The sequence below is a fragment of the Hyposmocoma kahamanoa genome, unplaced genomic scaffold (genome assembly GCF_003589595.1).
Source record: "Hyposmocoma kahamanoa isolate Upper Pololo Valley unplaced genomic scaffold, ASM358959v1 87, whole genome shotgun sequence".
Classification (NCBI taxonomy): Eukaryota; Metazoa; Arthropoda; class Insecta; order Lepidoptera; family Cosmopterigidae; genus Hyposmocoma; species Hyposmocoma kahamanoa.
The window spans coordinates 2367574-2385694 of NW_020654422.1; the positions used below are offsets into that span (position 1 = coordinate 2367574).

At 36.8% G+C, this 18121-nt stretch overlaps 1 protein-coding gene across 1 annotated transcript in view; it reads right to left on the reverse strand.

The window, feature by feature from the left end:
- Positions 1 to 31: 31 nt before the first annotated feature.
- Positions 32 to 18121, reverse strand: part of LOC113235065 (nose resistant to fluoxetine protein 6-like) — a 53137-nt gene continuing 35047 nt past the window's right edge. The window contains exons 7-12 of the mRNA XM_026470621.1: positions 9541 to 9734; positions 5625 to 5754; positions 4733 to 4925; positions 2865 to 3007; positions 1692 to 1788; positions 32 to 203 (exon numbers count right to left, since the gene is read on the reverse strand). Coding sequence (XP_026326406.1) covers positions 172 to 203; positions 1692 to 1788; positions 2865 to 3007; positions 4733 to 4925; positions 5625 to 5754; positions 9541 to 9734 — 789 coding nt within the window. The 3' untranslated portion in view covers positions 32 to 171. The remainder of the gene's footprint in view (positions 204 to 1691; positions 1789 to 2864; positions 3008 to 4732; positions 4926 to 5624; positions 5755 to 9540; positions 9735 to 18121) is intronic.

The following is an 18121-nucleotide window of genomic DNA, read 5'->3' on the forward strand; positions in this document are numbered from 1 at the left end:
GCTTACAAAATTTATTTTTTATTTTTTTATTTCTTTGTCGAGTTATTTTATGTCCTATAATTTAATCGTCGGTTTAGTATAACATTATTAATAATTAAAAATATATCCCTAAGTGATGTTTGGCTAACGCTATATTAATTATATTACATAGTCTTTTTCATGTCGTCTTGTCTATTTGTCCTTTAATTTCGTTGGTGATTTTCCTGCAAAAGAAAACATAAAGTTCAATTTTCCAATGATAATTTTTTTGTAATAGTAATAAAGTAATTTTAAAGTAATATTAACGTCGAAAACATTGGGAATGAAAATATTTTTTCGCATCTAAATATTGTATGTTTATTTGTTCAAACAAACAAACGTTTCGGGCCCTTTATTTGATTTAGATCCGAGAAAAAAAAGTTTCATTTCCACTTTGTTACAATCGTGAAAAACTAAGATCTCGATCAATTAACCAGCTACATTTAGGGTCCAAAATAGTGTACCTGTAAAATTTACGTAAATTTTTCTAAACTGTTGTAGCGATCGGTTTCTCATACGATGTAGAAAATGTCACAGTAGAGAAATTTCGAAAAAATTCCTGATGTCACGATAATCACGATCGACATGCAACGCACAATTGGAGGCAGTTATAGGTTGGATATTGCATGTGAAGAATAAATGTCAAGTTCCGCGAATGTTACAGATTGAAAGTAAAATTATTTTTTTCGGATTTGAATGGAGTGAATTTGTTTTTTCAAATAAAACCAACGTTTCACCATGTAACATGTAAAAGGCCTGTAAAAGGTTTTGTTTGAAAAACAAATATAAACAATTTAGATCGCATAAAATAGTTGCAACTCCAATAAATATAATAAAATAAATTAGATTTTTAACAAAGAATGACATTTAAATTATTCAACGACGTAGAATTATTTTCATTATTTCAACCGAAACCGGCTGGTTAAGCCCGGTAAGCTCATGATTTAAGGGTTATAATAGGAATCCCTGGCAGAATGTACTTTGATTTCTAAGTTAATGATGAGGAAAACATGCTGATGAAACTAGCATGTCGTAAAAGGTGCACAACACTTTGAAATGTATATATGATATATTTTTTATCGGTTGTGATTTGGCATCGAATAAAAACGGATACAGATTACTTACAAAATATTTCAACCTAGCATTTCTTTTGATACAGATAACTTGATTTTTTTGCGACAATAGAGATTTTAGTGAAGTTTCAATTATAGACAATGTGAGTGCGAAATTATATCGTAAACGAGAAAATGTCAGCGGTTGGTGTACTTACGAGAATCGGTCTCTTGTTCATTAAAATCTGGTCATGCTCTATCCAAATCTAACTTTTTGACTTTTAACGGTTTCCAGAAACATATTCTTTTTATAAGTGCTAGTGACAATGTAAGAGCAATGCCATACGGGAGCTACCGGTGCGTTGCGTCGTCATAACGCTATGATTCCAACGTATCGAGTGCCACACGAGCAATACGGTTTCGCAACGTAACGCCGCTTACCTACGCACCACCCCTCTCCGCTTCGTCTCCTGATCTCTTGTCTGATATGCACGCGTTCCGTCGACGCGCGCCGTTTAACGCACCATGATGTGGTATGTAATTGTAATTCATATACGTTACTACGCAGCGTCACCGCTCATGTGGCATTTTTCTTATCCAGAGTATTACAAAGTTTCTTACCAAAATATATCCTGTACACCTGATTGAAGGGCATTTCAATAGCTACAGTCGTAAGCACTGATATTGCTATTACCGCTACTATCTCAGGTACATGGAACTGGAAAATAAAGGAAAGAAAATATTGGTAGGACATTGGTATCCTTACAGCAACTTGGCGAACAATGGCAAATACCCAAAGGCGGCACTTGGGGGCTGTTCGTATTCGCTGATCGGATGTTTATCGTAGGCACCTATGTACTTGTAAACAACACTAGAATAATGACAAACTTGTAGATACTAATTAATATGATCGTCTGCACATGGAACCAAATAAGTTAAATAATTAATATTGTTAAAAGATACTTATTTTGGTATGAACGCAAACTCCCGACAATAAATTAAGAGCAATGTTGCATCACTGCAATATTGCTTGTGCTATTATTCTGAGAACGCTTTCTCTGCTCCTTCAACTTGCTCTGTTGTCTTAGTAATTGTACAATTATTGCTAATTAAATAGATATAAAAGTTTAAACCTAGTGTTTCATACTTATTTCAACAAATATGATCATAGTGTAGACGGTTTACTCGTGAATTTGCCTATTTCACCCCTTTGATGTACGAGAAACCGACAAGCTTGGTGTTTGCTGTTTGTCGAATAGGTAAACAGGGCAAATACCTTGTCACACAAACCATCTACACATGGTGATTGTTTGCCAAATACGTCAAATACACACACAAATATTCGCAGCCTTAGTGTAATAAAGTCACACATACACATACTGCTGTTTTTTTTGACGAACTACTTTGCGCCTGGTGGTAAGTAATTAGATCTTTAAATTACATAGATCTGAGGGCACAGCCATGGTGCCCTTCACCCTTAGTTATAAGTTGACAAGTCCCAAGTGCTTGTAATTTCATCAGCACCCTTATCTTTCAAAACTCGAACGCATTAATGCTCACATTACTGCTTGGCGATAGAAATAGTTAAGGTAGCAGTACTGTCTTGGACGAACTCTTTCACAAGGAGCTGTACTGCTACGAAAATGGTGTTCTCCGATAAATATACGTTATAGGCGTTTTCAACACTAGAGTGTATACCACATTAGCAAGCTACATGTTACGTTCTCAACTACACCTTCTTTTATCATCAGGGGAGATCACTTATAACATGTAAAAATAAAAAGTAAAACTTACAAGTAATAATGGCGTGTAGTGTTCCGCAGTTCTTTGAATGCCGACGTTGTAGAAAAATATCGGGAACTGCGTGAGATAGACGCCGTATGCTATTTTATTGAAGAACTTGAACACTCGAGACTCCACGAATGAGGTTCCTTTGTCTGAAATAAACAATATTTTGTTTACAATATTATGTTTTGAGGCATACGTTGATTAGCACGCACCTAATGTTGGGGCATTAGGTCTTTCGCCAAATAACTGAGGATCATATACGTAATTCAATAATGTTTACAAAATAAAACAATCCTAAACATATCTTCAGTTGCGAACTGGTGATTTTGCATATAAAAGTAAAACATCTCGTATTTTGATATGCGTACGTATTTTTGATTTTATATTCGATATAAAATCGAATCGATAGTTAGAATAATCTCAGTACAGAGTACTAAAAAAACCGACCTCAGAAGTACGTGGAATTACGTCTATAAGTTTTATTGAAATATCCCCTAGTTCGCCACTATACAGGACTTGACACTGGAGATAATAAAAATAGATTCTCACTACGACACTACACAAACTATATTGAGAGAAAAACGCTTGAATTGGAGAAATAGCAAAATCAACCATTAAAGTAATTGCTCCTAAATTAAAGTTAGGCGCTATTTATAAAAATGAATCTTCATGCGTGAACAGCCACCCGTCGACGCGGATGATTGTCTTCAAAATGAAATGGGACCACTATGGAAGTACCCCCTTTCCAACAAAAAAAGAATCATGAAAATTGGTTCACAAATACTGGAGTCATCGCGTAACATACATACAAAAAAAAGAACATACAGTCGAATTGAGAACCTCCTCCTTTTTTAAAGTCGGTTAAAAAATTAAAGGCGCTGATACGTTATTTCTACAGAGGTTGTTGTTAGGGTAGAGAGCAAATCAATTCAATAATGCTTAGCACAAATCACGTGATCCTGATGTAAAAATATTAAGGAAAAGTGTGTCTAATATCTACTACTTCGTCGAAACCAACACATTACCAATGAACGACAATAAAGATATCAAAGTGCCAAAAGAAAACTATAAACTTTATGTAATTTGTTAATTAGTTAAGATATCGGAAAATTTTAAATACTGCATTAGCTAGTCGAAATATTTACTTTAGTAATGTTATTATACTTTCTACATTTGTTACATATACATAGTCAAACAAATTAATAGAGACAACCGTTACTTTGCTAAAATCCACTTTTGTATATAAAAAATCGACCCAAAAGTGCTCGAAACCGGATTCATCACCTAGTTTGACACCCGTAAATGTGCAATATTTTCATCGAATTTAAATGGGACCAGGTGACTGAGGTCTTTCCAACAAAAAATAATCATTAAAATCGGTTTACAAATGCCGAAGTTATCGCCTAACACACGTACAAAAAAAATACAGTCGAATTGAGAACGTCCACTTTTTGCAGTCGGTTAAAAATTGAAATAAATTAATTTGCCACGCCGTGAACGAGGTGCAGGTTAAACTGTGCAAAATAGCTGCGCTTGTGTTGAATATTTTTTAAAATGAACTGCATAAAAATAATATTTAGCATAAGCGTAGCAATTTTACTCGATTTAACCTTCTTAGCTTTCGCGGAGTAGCAAATTAATTTACTTCCATTTTTATGCATGTAGCTATTTACGAGTTTAAAAAAGTCTAAAAAGTAAATATCCTGTTTCTTTTTTCTTATATAGTTCAGACGAAGGAAATGAGATCGTGATGAAATATTCTTCATAGAACTATGGTAGATCTATTAGACGCCTCTTAGTTTATCCTATTTCCATTTCAATCACCCACTCAATCATATTATGAATTAGAAGCAATTATTCAAGCTGTAACTCACTGTCAAGATAACTATTGCAAATAGCCCAATGTGCGACGCTCATGTGGATACCCCACATAATAGGCGAGAAGGCGGCAAAGGCAGCCGCCGGGCCGGGCTCGAATTTGTATCCTTCCAGACCCATCTGGTAGGGATAGCAGATTGTGAACATCATCAAGACGAAACAGGATATCCAGAGAAGTCGCGTTTGAACCTGAAATCGGCGAGAATGTGAGGTTAGTGTTGTTTTTGGATTTCAATGTTCGTATCTTTGTAAAGACTTCATCATGTAATCAACTGAAGGGTTATGGTTATTTTTGTGACTGTGAAACAAATTAGAATTTTTATGAACATATATTTGAAGCAAACTGGGAGTCAAATTGTCAGACCGAATTAGGAACAGTGATCTGCGCTTCAAAACACGAATCGTAGATGTGGGCCAACAAGCGGGTAAACTAAAATGGGACTGGGCGGGTTACGTCTGCCGTATGTCAGACAAGTTGTGGGCGAAGGTCTCTACAGAATGGATCCCTAAAGATAGAAAACGACCATGCGGCAGGCCAAAAAGTCGATGGAGAGACGAGTTAGACAAAACAGAGAGGTGTGGAGAGAGAGGAGGGAGGCCTTTGCTCTACAGTGGGACAGTATAGGCTTATAAAAAAAATATATATTTGAACGATTCGCCAGGCATGTTAAGACGGAACTAGGCTCCCAAAACTAAGTGCCATTTAACATGTCAAAAGCGATAATCCACTATCCAAAATTGCGACAGTTTTATGGGTGTTGGCGAGCGATAAAATTGTGTCTTCGGGATGAAAGTCGGGTCAATGACCGCTATTGACATGCTAAATGGCATGAGTGAGATTCTCATACAAATGTATGTATTTCTTTATTAAACAATAATGTTACTTACAAACGACAGCGTGAAATTACATTTCTTGTTCCTAATTAAGTATGCCATTGCAACGCCAATCAGGTAGATAGTAGCGCGGTGCGTTGGTAGGATGTAGCAATATCGTGCCGCATCTAGCAGTTTTTGTACTCTGTAACAGACACAGATCTCTTTATTAAAGTCGCACTCATACCTTTTTATTTCGACTCATCCGAAGAACAGAGTCCGATGTGGTTATACAGCGATACGAAGATAAATACATAATCTAATAAACTCGATATTCAAACTAAGGCCTTTCTATAGGTGTTTTCGGAATTTTTATTATGTTATTTTATTTAGGAAATATAAAATCGAACAACGGTCGATCTGATATCCACAGTGAACAACGATTGAAATGTACAGTGTCCTGAGAATAAGCGGTCTTGCACATAGGTCTTTGTTCTACGGATGAGTCGATTTATTTACGGTTCTTCACAGGTTTACAAAATGAATTATGCAAGTAGAAGTATTATGAACTTTGATTAGGGCACAATAACGTTATGTTCAATTGTAATTTAAACTTAAAAAAAATATATCAACTTAAAACATTAGAATTTAAGGCTATTTAAGGCTAGAGTGAATTGGCATTTTTTGGACAATCGCGCACCATCGTCGGTCTTGATCAATCTCTGACGATATCGTTCTTGTCGCTCGATATAGTGTGTTTCGACGACGAATAGGTGTCTACAGATTTGCTTGATCATTGACGATTGTTATTGTTGCCTTAACAACAAGTTGCTAACCCGATCGATAAATATCAGGGATAAAATTAAACAAACTTGTAGGCACCTAAATCTATCTACATAATCGATCTCATAAAATAGGATGTGGATCGTCTGTTGCTTACGCGTTCACTCGATTTTGTCTGGTCATACGTGTCGATCGACAATAATTATAACATTTTTACTAAAAAAAAACCAACCTCAAAAGTTCGTCAAGGTTTATTGAAATCACTTACCCGAATGTACACGAAACCGGATTCATCTCCTAGTTTACCATACTTAGAGGTGGAATATTTTTTCACAAATTCAAATGGTACCACTGACTGACTGTACTGAGGACCGCTTTCCAACAAAAAAGTTATCAAAATCGGTTCACAAGCAATCGCGTGATAAACACAAAAAAATATCGAATTTAGGACCTCCTTTTTCGAAGTTGATTAAAAAATACGAAATCTATCGAATCGATTTCTCACACATTAACTTGGATGTTTTGTGTGGATCGACAAAAGAGTAGGACGACGCGTCGATCGTCTGTTCCTTTATATTTATTTGTTTTGTTTGATTATATGTGGCGATTGTCAAAAATCGAGCAAATCTGTGTATACCTTCACCTTAACTTCAGGTGGTATGTAGCAGTTATTTTAAAATCAAACAAATACCTTTACGGTCACGGTTGACTGAGATGGTAAAGTCACCAGCCAGTTATGTCTAATAATCAATTTGAATTTAGATCCGAAAAAATAGTATTATTTCCTATGTGTAACAATGGCGAAAATCCAAGAACTCGATAAATAACTTTAAATTATTGTGCCCAAATGGGATAAGATCGTTTTATTGTCTACTGAATTTTGAAGTTTAGTTTGGGAAAAGTACTTTAAACTTGGTGTAGACTTAAATTTCCATTCCTTTGTCAGCCTATAAATTATCAAGATGGAACTTACTTAATTTATATTTACGGTGGGATTATTATTTTATTTACTGTGTAAGGAATGGTAACAGTTATTTTAATCGACGATTCCGTTTAATTTTGCATTGTACACAAAAAATAATATAAGTTGTATTCGTGACAGAAATTGGGATTTTTTTAAAGAAGATGTGCATGGTATAAATGACTTATACGACCAATATTCAAATTTCAAAAATCAAATCATTATTTTCATTAGATAAAGTGTTCAAGTGTGTCCTCAAAAAACAATATTTGTGTCAATATTATTATACCATAGCTTAGACGATACGTTTTGAACTTAATATTATTAATTCATGAAACAAGCCTCCCCGCACGCCGCACCATTTCTTTCCTCCGCGTCTGGCACACCCTGGGCATCAAAAGTACCTTACGCTGATTGGTAAATACTTTCATCAAGATGGAAAGCATTATAGTGTATGCTATTGATACGATGAGAATAAGACGGAAAACGTCTCACGAACCAACCTATTAATAAGGGTCAAAACGCAAAATTGCGATGCGAATTCGCATCACAGAAAACTTCGAGCTCGAACGACGCATCCTTGTGTTTTATTTCCTATATTTTCTTATCAATAACAGCTGTGCCACACTTTTTATAAGATTCATGTCGCTACCTAGTTTAAAAAATACGTTCAGTACGGTTGACGATCGTCGAAGGAATGGTTTTTTTATAATATCAAGTGACGGGACGAACAAGACGCGCGCCTGATGGTAAGCTACGCTCCTGTCCATAACAGTTGCAGTGCCACTCAGAGTTTTAAATCGCAAAGATCTGAGGGGCACTGCCATTGCGCCCGTCACCCTGAACCACAAGTTGACAAGTCCCATGTGCCTGTAATTTCACCACCACCCTTACCCTTCTAAGCCGGAATGCAGTAATGCTAACATTACTGCTTGGCGGCAGAAATAGGTAACTTGGCAGTACTTCCCTGCACGAACTCTTTCTACTGCTGCTAAAATTCTGGTCACCCGAACCGTGGCAGTGAGACGCCTTGCCGTACGTATTCGCATCGCGGCGATTCACACTTTTGTGTTTCGACCGTCAGTCTTGTAAAGAAATACAAATGTCGATTTTTAACGTTCGATGTGGAATGAGTAAGTAATAGGCGCTGATATCTATTTAGATATTAGCGGAGGAGGGCTAAACAGCGGGTTTAGGCCACGTCCTAAAATAATTGTTAACACCATTTACAATACAATAATTAAATTAAATAGCGCTCTGAATAACATTAGCAAATATCTGAAAGGTCACTTTACAATGTGCGTACGTCAATACTGAATTTGAAATAGCTCGTAAATATAAAAAACAAATGTTACAAAATCTGTACAAAGTAAATAGCTTAAAGTTCTTGATATATGTTAATCAAGATCATTAAATTATGTACTTTGTCCATTAACTGATATGACTACCATACATACTACCTATAACAAATAAATTATTTATACCTAATGTTAAATCTTGAATATCACGATGTTGTACTATACTATCATGATATTATGCAATATTTATTTTAATTAAATTACTCCATTAGTTTGTTAAAATAAATAATACAAAGTTCGTACACTAAGAAAAATTCCTTCGGTCCGGCTAGATTCGAACCAGTGCCTTCAGCATACCGTGTCTGAGGCTCTCCCAACTAAACTATGGAAAAATCATCAGGCCTACGAATTTACCTATGTACTTGTTGCAGAACTTAGTTTTCGATTTTTAACAACTTTCTTGCTGTGTGAAATCTTTGAATTTTTCAAAATTGCTTTAGAAGCATTGACTTACAAATAAATGGACGACGGGTCTAATACAAAAACCACGAAAAAAATGTCCCAAGTCAACCTATTCGAAATTTAAATTGTAATGTCATCGCAGTATCGCGCTGTCAGTCGAACAAATGAAGACTAAAGCGGAGTTTGGCGCTCTGTATACGATTTTAGCGCCTTACAAGTGCGGACACTTTTTAGCGCGGACCCGACGTCCATATAATTGTAAGTCAATGTTTAGAAGTGATGGATTTTTACAAAAACACCTTCATAATATTTATAATAGGTACGGTGAATTATGTAATTGAAGAACAACGTGTGAAACATCGTAGCTGAAAATTTTACCTTACTTTGTTCACACTACGTTCAAGTTTGTGGTGCTATAGATGCTCTCTCTAGGCTTTTCTGGTGTTTAGCTATGAATTGCATAGAAACGAAGTATAATTATACTCACGAAATTCCAAAATAGACGAACATACTGATGTTGTGCCAGTATACAGCAAAATAACGTAAAGCGGCGGAGGCCACGGCCAGCGTGGCCACCAGCGCCCAGCCAAAGGTCCTGGACTTCCAAAAGATCAGCATCAACGGTAACGTCGCCACATACAGCTGCATATCTATGCCGATCTGATGCGTGTGAGTCAGGCACTGGAAGTCGCATAATATTATTAATAAACAACTGTCGGAAAAAGGTGTTCCACATATACAGATACTTGTATAGACACAGCTACAAGAGCGACATGGAGTTGTTAAAACCACCAAATATTAATTGATTACTTTTTCGTATTCCGGATTTCCGGAGATGGTTTTACTGCAACGTAGGACAAACTACTGACCTAGGAAGTCGAAGTCGGATTTTAAAGTAGTTCTAATAGTGCCATGCAACAAATGCAGTGTCTACTGCATTTGTTGCTACTCTGACGGTCACATTGACGGTACTGCTATCTAGCATAGAAACCTAGCCCGCACACGCTAACTGAGGCAAATTGTAGGACGCCCTATGGGCTTACACGAGCGAGCGGGCTGTCAGTGCCCAAGGTCAAGTTGCACCGCGAGCAGCTCAAAAATTTTTGCTAAAAATGACGAAATGTGCGGTAATTGGGTTTAAAAATAAATCAGACAAATATAAAATAGACACTAACATCACATTCCACGGGGAAGTAACGCGTTTCAACTTGTATTTTTATATAAATGCTATCTAGCAGTACCGTCAGAGTGTGTGGAGAATGACAAGAGAAGAGAATTGTCTTGTCATTCTCCTTACTTTTTTATTCTCTGCTTTGGTAAAAGGCCAGTAGTGCGATTCACGTAAGTTCAAGCTATCAAAATATCGTTGAAGTTACGTAGTCGTTCGATCGAAGTCCTATCCAAAATGGGTATTCACGTGTCACTTGAACGAACGTTGATATGAGTAGAATCAAAACGTAACGACTAATGAACGACCTCTTTGATTGTGAAATTTGACATTTAGTCGTCGAAAATCTATTGAAACAACTGCCAGAATTTTAGCAGAATACTTATGACTTGTCGTTTAGAGTCGATTTAAAGTTCGATTCATATACCAGAATACGCTTTAACGACATTTGGATCGAACGACTTTAAAATCGGACTCGTTGACGTTTACTGTCACACGTGAATACGAAACAGCAGTTCAACGACTAAATCGCTACGATATCGTAACGGTTTGATTACGTGAATCACCCCCCAGTTATCTACTGCATTTTGTTACATGGCACACTTAGAATTACTTTAAAATCCGACTTCGACTTCCTAGGTCAGTAGTTTTGTCTTACAATACAGTAAAACCATTTCCGGAAATCCGGAATTCGAAGAAGTCACTAATTAATATTTGGTGGTTTTAACAATGCTATATCGCTCCTTGTAGCTATTACTATTTATGTAACTATGTATGTGGAACTTCTTTTTCCGATCATTGTTAATAAATTAGTAATGTCAAACATATTGCAGCGTTGTAATAATATGCCAGACAATCACACCATTTGTCTGGTCAAAAAGTAGGGAATACCCTGTAGTATACCCCAACTTCTTTTTTCCTTCGAAAAATGTCAATTACGCCGATTTTACTTAAAATTTTCTAATATGAAGTGACGGGACGAACAAGCCGTGCGCTTGATGGTAAGCGACACGTCTCCCCATAACAGTTGCAGTGCCACTCAGAGTTTCAAATCGCAATGATCTTAGGGGCACTGCCACTGTGCCCGCCACCCTGACACATAAGTTGATAAGTCCCATGTGCCTGTAATTTCACAAGTACCCTTACCCTTCAAAACCGGAACACAGTAACGCTGACATTACTGCTTGGCGGCAGAAATAGGTAAGGTGGCAGTACTTCCCTGGACGAACTCTTTCACAAGGAGCTCTACTGCTGCTAAAATATATTGTAACCTCTTTCTGTCTTAGTAAAAAAAATCGTTTCATTTACGATTTAAGGATCGAAATGCAGTGTAACAGGTTAATGAAAATAACTGAAATGAAGAAATTCTTCGTACTACGAGTCTCGAAGGAATGAAATTCCGGTGCACAATCCAATAGACCAGAAGTGTAGCAGCGAGTATAGTCGAGTGGTTTTCAAGTGCGACTTGTAACAAGATAATCAATTCGATTTCCAGCGCGTGTTTACTTTTGAATCTACTACTTTTCACTTATCGACACCGAATCACCGGTGAGAAAAAGTTTTACGTTCATGTAATAAGAGCGAAAAAGACGAAAGAAAAGAAAGTGAAAGAGCAACACCTTTGTCGTTCTTATTCCAGGAACATAAAACTATTTCTAACCGGTACAAGCCCATTCGAATTCGAATAAGAACCTATGCGCATAGAAAGTAGTGGCAACGCTATGAGTTTCAGTGTACTAAGTTGCTTCCGATAGTGCGCTGTTTCAATGGGGCCTATTCCACTGGCCCCTACCAGCTGTCCCCCCTAGTGGGGACAAGTGGATATTTTTTTCCACTCTTCCCTACCACACTGACACTGGTTGGAATAAGTGGAATTTCCCTGACCCCTTGTCCGATGCGCACGCGTTCTGTCACCTCGCGCTTTATCAATGCATCATGTGGCATGTAGTTCGAATTTATATATAGTACAACGCAGCGTCAGCACCGCTGACGCAACGCACCGTGTGGCATCGGTCTTACATGTAGTATAATACAGCGTCACGAGACGTAACGTCGTCGTCATAACGTTGCGACGACGCAACGCCCGTGTCGCGTCGCTCTTAAATGTTGAATAAATCAGTAGAAAACGCCTTGTGCAGATTTGCTCCATTTTTTGGCAAACGACACGTGTAATCAAACAAAACGAGTAAACGTATAAACAACAGATGTGTAGGTGCTTCCAAATTTTGTACGATTTTAACCTTGATATTTATAGGTGGTTAATACGTGACAGAAACTATCGATAAAATCAAACAAATCTGTAGGCACCTTAAATATCGTTCACTGTAGCCAAGTTTCATATTACGTTTCTCCGTTAAGTTTTTTCTCGTGCAATTGTATTCGATATCACTAGGCATGAACCACTATCTAATTAACATTATTATTTCAAATACAGCAAAAAACTTACTATACTTACTTAATAGTGGGTAACATAGTGACGGATTATATAACCCATGGGAACTGGTACATAAAGTAAATACCATTGTTTTAACGACATTCGATATCTATCAAATAGGTCATGTGATTCTGAGTACACACGGCTTAGGTCACACGATAAATTAAAATATCTATATTATACTCGTAACATTTTCGAAGTTTCTTTTGGTAAAATATTTCTGAACAAAACCAGAGTAACTTTAATGTTATTTGGAAAAAATAAATGGAAATTGTGTTCCGGTTTTATTTGAAATTACAGGTACATGGGACTTGTCAACTTATGTCTCAGGGTGACGGGCGCAGGGGCGGTGCCCATAAGATCTGTGCTATTTAAAGCTCCTAATGGCCAACCACAAGGCGCAAGATTTGTTTGTCTCGTCACTTCGTTTTACAAAAAAAATGCTCCTTGTGAAAGAGTTCGTCCAGGGTGACGGACGCAGTGGTAGTGACATATCTTTGTGATTTAGAGCTATGAGTGACACGGCAACGGTCATGGACAGGCGAGTGGCTTACTGCTAAGTGCGGGACTTGTTCGTGCCGTCACTTTGTATCATAAAAAAAAGGTTTAACTTTCACACAATCAGATCTACCGAAAAGGTATTCTACACGTTTTTCTGAATCTTGCTACTTAAAATCCCTCTAAGGAACATATCAGCGATAACATTGTCTTGGAAGTTCGCCTCATACCGAATTTATGCCAATCACGTGCTCAAATTTATGGTAGAAACAGAGGTTTGTTGATCTTGCTTATTCGACTACTTTAAATTGGTTTACGCGTGTTCAATTTCTGTTACTAAACAATTATAAACGGAAGTACTGTATTAGTTTGCGCTTATGTTTTAATTCGATTTGTTGAAAATTAATGTCTAAGTAGGTACGGTCAATGTCACACTGGATTTTTGAACAGCGCATTTATTTATAGCCTTATCAGTAGTCAGGAATGTAATTTTTAACCGATTTCATAAAAGAGGAGATTTGTGAACCGATTTTGATGATTTTTGAAGACCATATAGCACCTGTAAGAGTGGCAAACTAAGGGATGAATCTGGTTTCACGAACTTTCAGGTAACCGATGTCAATAAAACTTGGCAAATAGATGAATTCCATGAACTTTTTAGGTCGGTTTTTTTAGTACTGCTATTATGTCGTATTGTTGTCAATTAGAAATAGAGCAACCACATCACTTTATGTATGTGATCGGTGCGTTGATTCGACTTATGACGAAAAATTATTATAATAATAGCACAGGCATTCATAGCCCACTACTATTGAAACCATGCATCGCGAGTGCCATGGATACACACATAGACAACCACAAATATTACACCTAAACTCATGAGAGAAATAAATGTAGGCGATCATTGACTTACAAATAAATGGACGACGGGTCTAATACAAAAACCACGAAAAAAATGTCCCAAGTCAACCTATTCGAAATTTAAATTGTTATGTCATCGCAGTATCGCGCTGTCCCTAGAACAAATGAAGACTAAAGCGGAGTGTCGCGCTCTGTATACGATTTTAGCGCCTTACAAGTGTGGACACTTTTTAGCGCGGACCCGACGTCCATATAATTGTAAGTCAATGTAGGCGATACAAATACTTCTCCCGGCTCAAACCCCCCAAATCAGAACTCTTCGATATTTTAACCGAAGTTTCGAACGATATGGATATCGTTCTTGAATCGAAGGGCGCTTTCCGAGCTATTCAGAACATTCCGAGTTAAACATTCGATTCGGATTTGGATACGATATCTTTATCCAACAGCGTTTACGGAGTTAGTCGGTGAAATAGATTATAAGAAAAATGAAAATCCTTTTATATACATTTTTATAAATTTAAATTCCTAAAATATAGGAATGTCTTAGTCTTGCATTAAAATAAATTAATAAAAATCCAGACTACAGTTAAAATAATAAGAGATTTCCACATTACATTCTTGCTTTGTAAACAATAGGACGTTCGACATCGAGTATATAACCAGAACTAGAGACGAAATGTCAATTAATTTGTTTGAAAACTGTTCTGCCATATAATTACTGTGACAACTGCGCTCCGATTGGCTAGTCCGAGTTCGAAACAATTGACGGGTGTCGTCAACTGTTTCACTTCAAATCGACTAGTTAACTTGAATAGGAATGAAACTATTTTTCCGGATTTAAATCGCGTATATTTGTTTTTTCAAACAAACCGACGTTTCGGGCCCTTTACAGGTCCCATGGTCACGGTTGACTGAGGTGGTACAGTCTTCAACCAGTTATGTCTAATATTAATGCAAACCACCCTATTTTTTCACTATAGTTACAATAGTTATTAATTAAATACCTTATTTTTAATTTTACAAAGAAAACATTCCAATTTACGCTACATTAAGTTTTACAAATTATTTTATTGAATGAATTTTTTATTAAGTTTAATTTATTTTGTTTAATTTAGTTTGTTTAAGTTATTTTGTTTTGTTTGAAAAAACAAATATACGCGATTTAAATCCGGAAAAATAGTTTCATTCCTATGTATAACAATCGCGAAAACCTAAGAACTCGATAGTTAACTTGAACTTTGCTATAATGGACGAAAATTGCAAAATTACATATTTAATTACCGATGAAATGTGATTGCGTTTGTTTTGTAATTAGATGTTTAGCTGTTTTTCCCACACCACGGAATAGAACAGCACAGCATTGTTGGAGATATTATCATTATTACAATAAATACAGAATATTTTTTGGAATATACGGAGACGTACGCACAGGCCAGTAGTTGGCCTGTCTATATTTCAGTGCAAACAAGAGTTGATATTTATAAGAGCTGTATCGCTAACGTGTTACCAGGAATATATGGCCCTTATTTCGTCTCTGTTTCTGGTTATATATTCGATGACGTTTGGTAACATTCATTCGATAACTGTATTCTAAATAACGTTTGTGGCCTTTGCTGGTCGAGAAGTTCGAGTAATCGTAAGGGGTGTGACGTTATTTCGGTTCCGTTTCGAATACGACAGTTTGACGTTCGATACGGTTGTTGTGAATAAAAATTTTAAAAAATTGTACTATGTCAAATCGAATCGGTCGACAACTGCGTTATCGTAAGGTCCTAAATCGACCTATAGGACTAGAACCCTGGATCTCTGCGTGGCAGACCAGCATGGTAACCGTTCGTCCACGAAGGCAGTTTATTATGTTTAGTTTATACATAGCGCGCACTATAAGTTTCCGGAATTGGCCACTTACATAAACAATATTTATAAAGTGAACTCTTTGGCTGTAGAATACAGTTTGTTTCATCTGACTGTCACTTGTTTTTACATTGTGGCGTCCAGACCAGACCAGACCACCAACCAGACCAACCAGAGTGGCGCGCGTGCAAAGTGCCTCTAAGCGGATGATTGCTTCTTTTTTTAATAAAACTGGACACGTGGCTTCTGTTGCTTTGCTTTGCTGTTGATTCGCTGTACCATGAATGGTGATTGGTACACGACCATATGTTTGCCGGAAGTTATTGACAAACTCCGTAAAAATAACCGTAAACGCCGCCGTATCATCTTGCACCACGATAATGCCAGTTCTCACACGGCCAGACAGACAAATTCCTATGAAAAAGTGCATTAACACTAACGGAAAATATTTTGAGAAACAATAAATTCATTTTTGACCATTTATAGTATTTTTTCTTATTCATTCCGGAAACTTATAGTGTGCCTCACGTATGTTTGTTCCGTACGCGTTCCAGAGTGTTCTCCGTCCGACATTCCGTCGGAAGTAATTACTATCAAAGAAGTAATTAATACTCGACAAATGAAAAGACAATCTTGAAAAATAAAATTAAAAATATTTTATTTAAAATTCTGAATGCTCTGTTTTGTACTGTTTCGTTTAAACTTTGTAAAGTATTGCACAATTGCTATTATTGTATATGCACCATGCTGGCATTCCTATACAATACGCAAATAAAGACGCATGGCGCTAATGAAGCTTCATACATCACATTGTCTTTTGATTTTATCGAATATTACTTATTTGACAGTAATTGTAGACCCCCAGTATTATACACTTGATTGCAATAAATTTTTTTGTGAGTTGTTCTGCCAAAGTCCGCAAAAGTTTCTGAAGTATATATATGTATCCCACTGCAATATTTTTGCTTTCATTTGTCAATAGTTTTCACTGTCAACCCAGGAAGAGGTCCCGGCTTCGATTGAAGGCAGAACCAATTTGGAAATGACTCTTTTAAATTTGTTTTCTGTCTCGGTGCTCTGGATAGTGAATACCGTTGTTCTGGTACTTCAGTATAAAAATTCCCTCCAATAATACCTTCTTTCTTGGACCATCTTAATTCTTTTAGTACTAAGATCCAATTTACTATGGAACAAGAGAATTGTGGTACTTTAGCTTTCTTAGATGTTTTAATTAAAAGAAATCCTAATAACACCTTAGGCCATACTGTATTTCGAAAAAAAACCCATACAGATAGGTACCTCAATGGTAATTCCCATCACCATCCTAGCCAGTTAGCTACCGTGGGCAAATCTTTGTTTCAGAGAGCATATGGTGTCTGCGACAGTAATCATCTGGCAGGGGAACTTCAGCATATAAAGCAAGTCCTACATGCGAATAAGTTGAGGATTCCACGCCAATGCCGCAGACCCCGTGTGAAACCACCAACAGTCGAGCGAAGACCTGCCATCTTACCTTACGTGAGAGGTGTTACAGACAAGATCGGAAGAGTCCTCAGGCGCGCATCTATCAAGACCTATTTCAAGCCCCTGAGGAAGATTTCTCAGTTCCTGAGACCCGTGAAATGTAACATCCCCTTACAGGATGCAGGAGTTTACAAGCTTGACTGTGAGTGCGGTCTCTCTTATATTGGACAAACAAAGCGAAGTATTTGTACCCGCGTCAAAGAACATTTAGCTGATGTCAAACACCGTCGCGTAAACAAGTCTGCAGTCTGCGAGCATGTCATGGATAAACCTACACATTCAATGAAGTTTGACAAACCCCAGGTCCTTGCAAAAGAAGTCCGTTATCTGCCCAGGATGCTGCGAGAGGCCATTGAAATTAAAAAACATCCTAATTTCAACAGGGAAGATGGTTTCTCCGTACCACCAGTTTGGGATCCAGTATTTCCTCTAATGAAAAATCCCAAACAGACATAAGACTGCAGTACTAATTAATATGTTTTAATTTATTCTAATTTCTATTAATAATTAATAATAAATTTAATTTAATAAAAAATTCATTCAATAAAATAATTTGTAAAACTGAATGTACCTAGCGTAAATTGGAATGTTTTCTTTGTAAAATTAAAAATAAGGTATTTAATTAATAACTATTGTAACTATAGTAAAAAATAGGGTGGTTTGCATCAATATTAGACATAACTGGTTGAAGACTGTACCACCTCAGTCAACCGTGACCATGGGACC